This window comes from Hevea brasiliensis, chromosome 10 (assembly GCF_030052815.1).
Source record: "Hevea brasiliensis isolate MT/VB/25A 57/8 chromosome 10, ASM3005281v1, whole genome shotgun sequence".
Lineage (NCBI taxonomy): Eukaryota > Viridiplantae > Streptophyta > Magnoliopsida > Malpighiales > Euphorbiaceae > Hevea > Hevea brasiliensis.
This window is the reverse complement of record NC_079502.1, coordinates 12,176,369-12,181,396: the sequence shown is the minus strand read 5'-3', so window position 1 is coordinate 12,181,396 and position 5,028 is coordinate 12,176,369. Positions and strand designations below refer to the sequence as shown.

Below are 5,028 nucleotides of genomic sequence, written 5' to 3'. Positions count from 1 at the left end.
ACAAGCATCAAGACAATAAGCTACTAAAAAAAATCCCATCAATGAATTCAGGATGCGGACATTTACTTGAGATCTAAAACTTAAAAGCAAAATGAAATAAAAATAACAAATAAATTAGACATTTACTTGAGATAGTTATCTCAGTTCACTGGTAGAAGAAGAGTACAAACAAGGATTCCAAGTGGCCCGTATCGCGACTCTATCTAAATTGGGATGAAACATGGTCTTGCGGAGACTCTGGTCAGAGCTAGGCAACTGGCTTCTTGTTATCTTCCTACTCCTTTGCTCCAGATGGAGAGAAAAACAGCTCTATCCCAGATTGTATAACCACATTACCTAGTTTTGAGATACCCAGCTTTATCGTAATAAGAATAATGCCCCCAAAATCAAAAGCAAATGAATTCAAATTGAAATTAGAAATCCCAAATCGATCGATCAAAGGATACAAAGTTCTTATTTCCTCTGATGCCAAGCAGAGTAGAACCCAAATCAAGATGGAGGGAGAAAGGAGAAGAAGAATAAGAAGAAATCAGAGTGAAAAATTGTGGGGTAAGTTTCACAAATGAAGCAATTGAACAAAACCAACCCATTTGGTTGCAGAGAAAACGAAAAAAAGAAAATTTTCGATGACGGTTTTCTCCTCTTTTCCTCAATTTAGTCGGCAAACGAACAAATCAGATGAAGAACCTTTTCGGTTAGTTGGGGGCACCACGTCAAATTTGTGACATGCCACGCCTGGATCATACAATAATTTCCCTATCATGTTTTATGCGTGAGGAAGATTTTTTGAATATCAGTTGGACTCTAATGATCAGAACATGACATATTGGCATTACTTTTTTCACAAATTTCAGCACAAATTCAGCTGTTCAAAAATAATATATTTTTTTCCAACCAAAAGCAACATTTTGTCAACCTAATTTTCGAAAGCTTCAAAAGACATTCTAAGCACAGGATGAGAAATTGATCAGTTATTCAACTACAAGATTATCATAAAGATTTTTGCACTTCACCCAAAGAAAGAGATCATACATCATAGTGTTAGTCATCATGAAACTCATTGGAAGGACTTGACTTGGCAAAACAAATCCCAAATTAATTCACATAGCCGTGTGTGCATTGGCTTCAAGTATTCAGAACCACAGATCAAGTAAAATGAGACTTAATGGTAACAATATTAACTCTAGGACACTCACATATTTATGAAACTAAGATGTACAGTGGCCACCAACCCAGGATAGAAGGCACGCATCGCTATCATCCAATGTGCTTATGAAATATAAATTTCATACAGACAGTTATAAATTCTCTAGAATCCTTAAATAAATTGTGCCCAGCAAAAGCTCAGAATTCAGGGTCTTAATGTCAAACTAATAATAGTTACCACCATGGCAAACCTGAAATTGTAAAACTTATAATCCCAAAATGAGAGAGAGAGAGAGAGAGAATTATAACCATTACTTGGGTACTCATTTGAAATATTAGTAACCATATAAAACAGTGGACAAGGATCACAGCTAAATTATACATGAATCCTTGAAACAAAAAGCTTAGTTGATTATTAATTATACTATTACAAAACCACTACTTGCCAATGTGAAACTCCACATGCATGAAAAATACATTTTTACCAAGGAGGATTAGAATCCTCTCTGACAGATGGTGACCTGGAACTCATGCTTCCATCTCTTCCAAGCCTCGATACGCTCCTACTCTTTGGAGTACCAACCCCAGGGCTTGCTCCTCTGTAACTAGCACGAAGGGATTCATCAACAGAAGATGAAGACTTAGAAATTGCACTCCTCATAAACTTCTGTGCAGCAGGAGAAAGTGTACGCACAATTGGACTTGCACTTCCCCCTCTTCCTGGAGAAGGTAATGGTGGTTTTTGAAACATCTTTGATCTCTCCCTCAACTTTCGGGCAGCCTCCCTCGACAATGAATGTGCCTTCACATCTCGTGCAGGTGGATTTGGAATTTTAAAATGCGACCCATCACTGCTACCACCAATATCAATTGGAGTGTCTTCAGGTTCCAACCTCAATGGCGTTCCTTCTATCTCACCCCATGTGATAAATGGTGATTCATCAACCCCCGGAGCTGGTGAAGGTGTCCTAACAAAACTATATCCATTTTCTGCCTTCTTCCCTGATTCCACGTAAAACCTGTTTGGTGTCTTCCTCAAATCTTCCAAATCATACTTCTTTGCTTTATCCCCATCTCTGTCCGATATAGGAAGAGGGGTGGCCCCCACAACTGGTGTATAAAGCACTTCAACAGTTCCATCATCTTTTGGTCTAGAATCCAACATTTTACCATGAAACCGTGTGTTTGACCTATTTAGTTCTTTTGTTAAACCCTTCAATCTAACAGAACGTTCTTCTTCAGTCAACGGAGCCTCACCCCTGTCTGAGGGGTGATACATCAACAAATTCTTGGCTGTGTATTTCCACCCCTCCAATGTGCTCGAAGGTTGATCAGATGTCCCATAACCATCTGTAATCCTATCCCTCTTCGAATCCTCAATCAATTTAGCATCCTGTTTTTCACCTTCTAACAAGTGCCAATATCTTTCCTTTCTTTTCCTATTCACTTTCTCCAATATTTTTGAAAAACTATCATTATCCTCACTTGTGTATCTCCTATAGAAATCGTCTAAACTCAGTGAATCATCAACGGCACCTTCATGTTCACTTAATTCTCCATTAGCAGAAAATTCCGTATTTGCAGCACTAGGCGTTTTGTTATCAAATTCATCAAAGGGAGTGAAATTACGCATAAAAGTACCTGGGGTTTGTGTGCCGTTTCTAGTCTGAGTACTCCAATCAGAGTTGGAATTCTTTATCCTTTTGCCACGGCGCTCGATGATCCTCAACTGGGCATCTCGTATTTGAATGGGGTCGCCGGTTTTTACCGCTTCAAGCCAATCCAGCCGGTCACGGAGTTTCAAGATGTCCGGGAAGAAGTCGCGTTCGATGATTTTCTCGATCGCTGCAACATAGGTGTCCTCGTCCAGAACTGTAGGGCGCTTCCTAGGGTTTGCGGGTGTTCTGATTGAGGGTGAGTTAGAGACTTGGAAAGCATTTGGGCGATTTGGAGATGCAGATGAAGATGGGGATGAGAGGGGGCGTGGTGAGTGACCGGGAGAACAAAGCATCGTGAATCAGGAGCAAAGTTTCTCAAAGCGGAAAAAGGAAAATTTTTGGTCTAGGGCTAGGGTTCCGGTAACTGCCGTGGTGGTAGAGAATATTGAAGCTGTAATTAATCTGTAAAGATGAACTTGCAACCGTTGCCTTATATATCATGAAGAAGATACCGCATCCGTGTTCCCCGTCCGCGTTGGACACCGTTACGTAGGATTAACGCATGTAACGATTTGAATTAATGAATTTTTTTTAACTTATTTATTAACTATATAAATTTTATATAATTATGTTTTCGATTTATAATCTCAATCAAAGTAAAAATTTTTTAAAATTAATTATAATATAAAAACTAAATAAAAAAGTAATTATAATTTTTTTGAAAACATAAATTATTTTTAGTACATTAAAAAATGACTTAATATTGTTATAACATTGATTTAATATTCTATGTAAACTATCTTATATAGATTAGGCAAGGCTTTTTATGATTATTTTTTAATATTTTATTTTTATTTTATAATTTGTCATATATTATTTTTAACTATTTACCTTATAAATCTCAATGAATTTAATTTTAATAATAATAATATTTTTTCATTTCATATCAGACATGAAATTATAAATGTCCTATGAAGTTTATCTTTATATACGAATAACAATATATTAAAAAAAAGTTTGTCTCACAAAAACATATTAATTTTTATTTATTTTAAATTTTAAATATTTTTTAATTTATTTATTAACTTACTAATATATTTAAATTTAATATGTATTAAAAAAATAAAAAGAATAATTTAATAATATAAATTATTTAACATTTAATGAAGCAATATATTAGAAAAAATAAATAAAATTTATTATTTTAATAATATTAATTATATATTTTTTAATTTATATAAAAATAGAAATAAATTTATATTTTTACAAAACGAAAGAAGTCTTTTTTATTTAAACAAAGGCAATAATTATAAAATAAAAAAAAAATTAGGTTTAGTATCTAAACATAAACTATTGGACATAAGCTCAATTCACAGGCTCGATGGAGAGGTTTCACTGAAATTGAATTTATTTTTCTGGGTACGTTGGACAAAAGCCCTTTAATTAAAAAAAAAAATAATCGGTTCTATTTTTTTATTTGTTTAATAAAAATAATCAAATTAAATTGAAAATTGAACTTTCTAAAAATTTTAATTTATTCAAAACATTTGAATTAAAAAATTTCAATTAGAAATGTTTTGTTTGATTTTTCGATTATTGTGGCGTGAGGCGAAAAATCATTTACCGCGATTATATAAATCGTACCAGGTAATACGTAGCAAAAATGGTAGACTCACATTGATCTCACTTAAATACCACCTCCTTAGATAATATTTCTTAGACATGTAATTTATACAATCTTAATAGAATCAAGTTTATTAGTATCATCTTCTCATAACATTACCACGGTCCTAAGAATTTACGCCACAAAAGCATAAATAGACAGGAATCGACACCCGAATGATAACTGTGACATGTTTGTTGTTTCTTCCTAGGGACATCGTTTTTCGATAGGGTCGTCGATGGCAATTTACTCTTTGCAAAGATTTCATAATCGTCATCTCCATAGCCTAATGTCTAGGTTCAAGATAGTGGTTACATAAGAGGAAGGTGTTAGGCACCTCTTACATTTAATCTAACATCGTTAATTTGAGTGTCAGTCCTCTACTAATATTTTTAAAGTCTTATTATTACTTCTTTATTAAATCTCTTACTTCTAGTATGCAATTTCTAATCTAACACATACAAATAATCCAAAAAGAAGTAGTTGTTTACAAACAGTTTTCATACACAGGTATTTCCTATCTATAGGAGTATGGCAAGTTTATCCCCATCTTACTCCCGT

General features: G+C 34.0%; 1 protein-coding gene across 1 annotated transcript; it reads right to left on the bottom strand.

The window, feature by feature from the left end:
- Positions 1-1,536: 1,536 nt before the first annotated feature.
- On the bottom strand, positions 1,537-3,285 carry LOC110661400 (uncharacterized). Its single transcript, XM_021820013.2, has one exon. The coding sequence runs from the start codon at positions 3,155-3,157 to the stop codon at positions 1,628-1,630; it is 1,530 nt and encodes a 509-aa protein (XP_021675705.2). The 5' UTR covers positions 3,158-3,285; the 3' UTR covers positions 1,537-1,627.
- Positions 3,286-5,028: the final 1,743 nt, after the last annotated feature.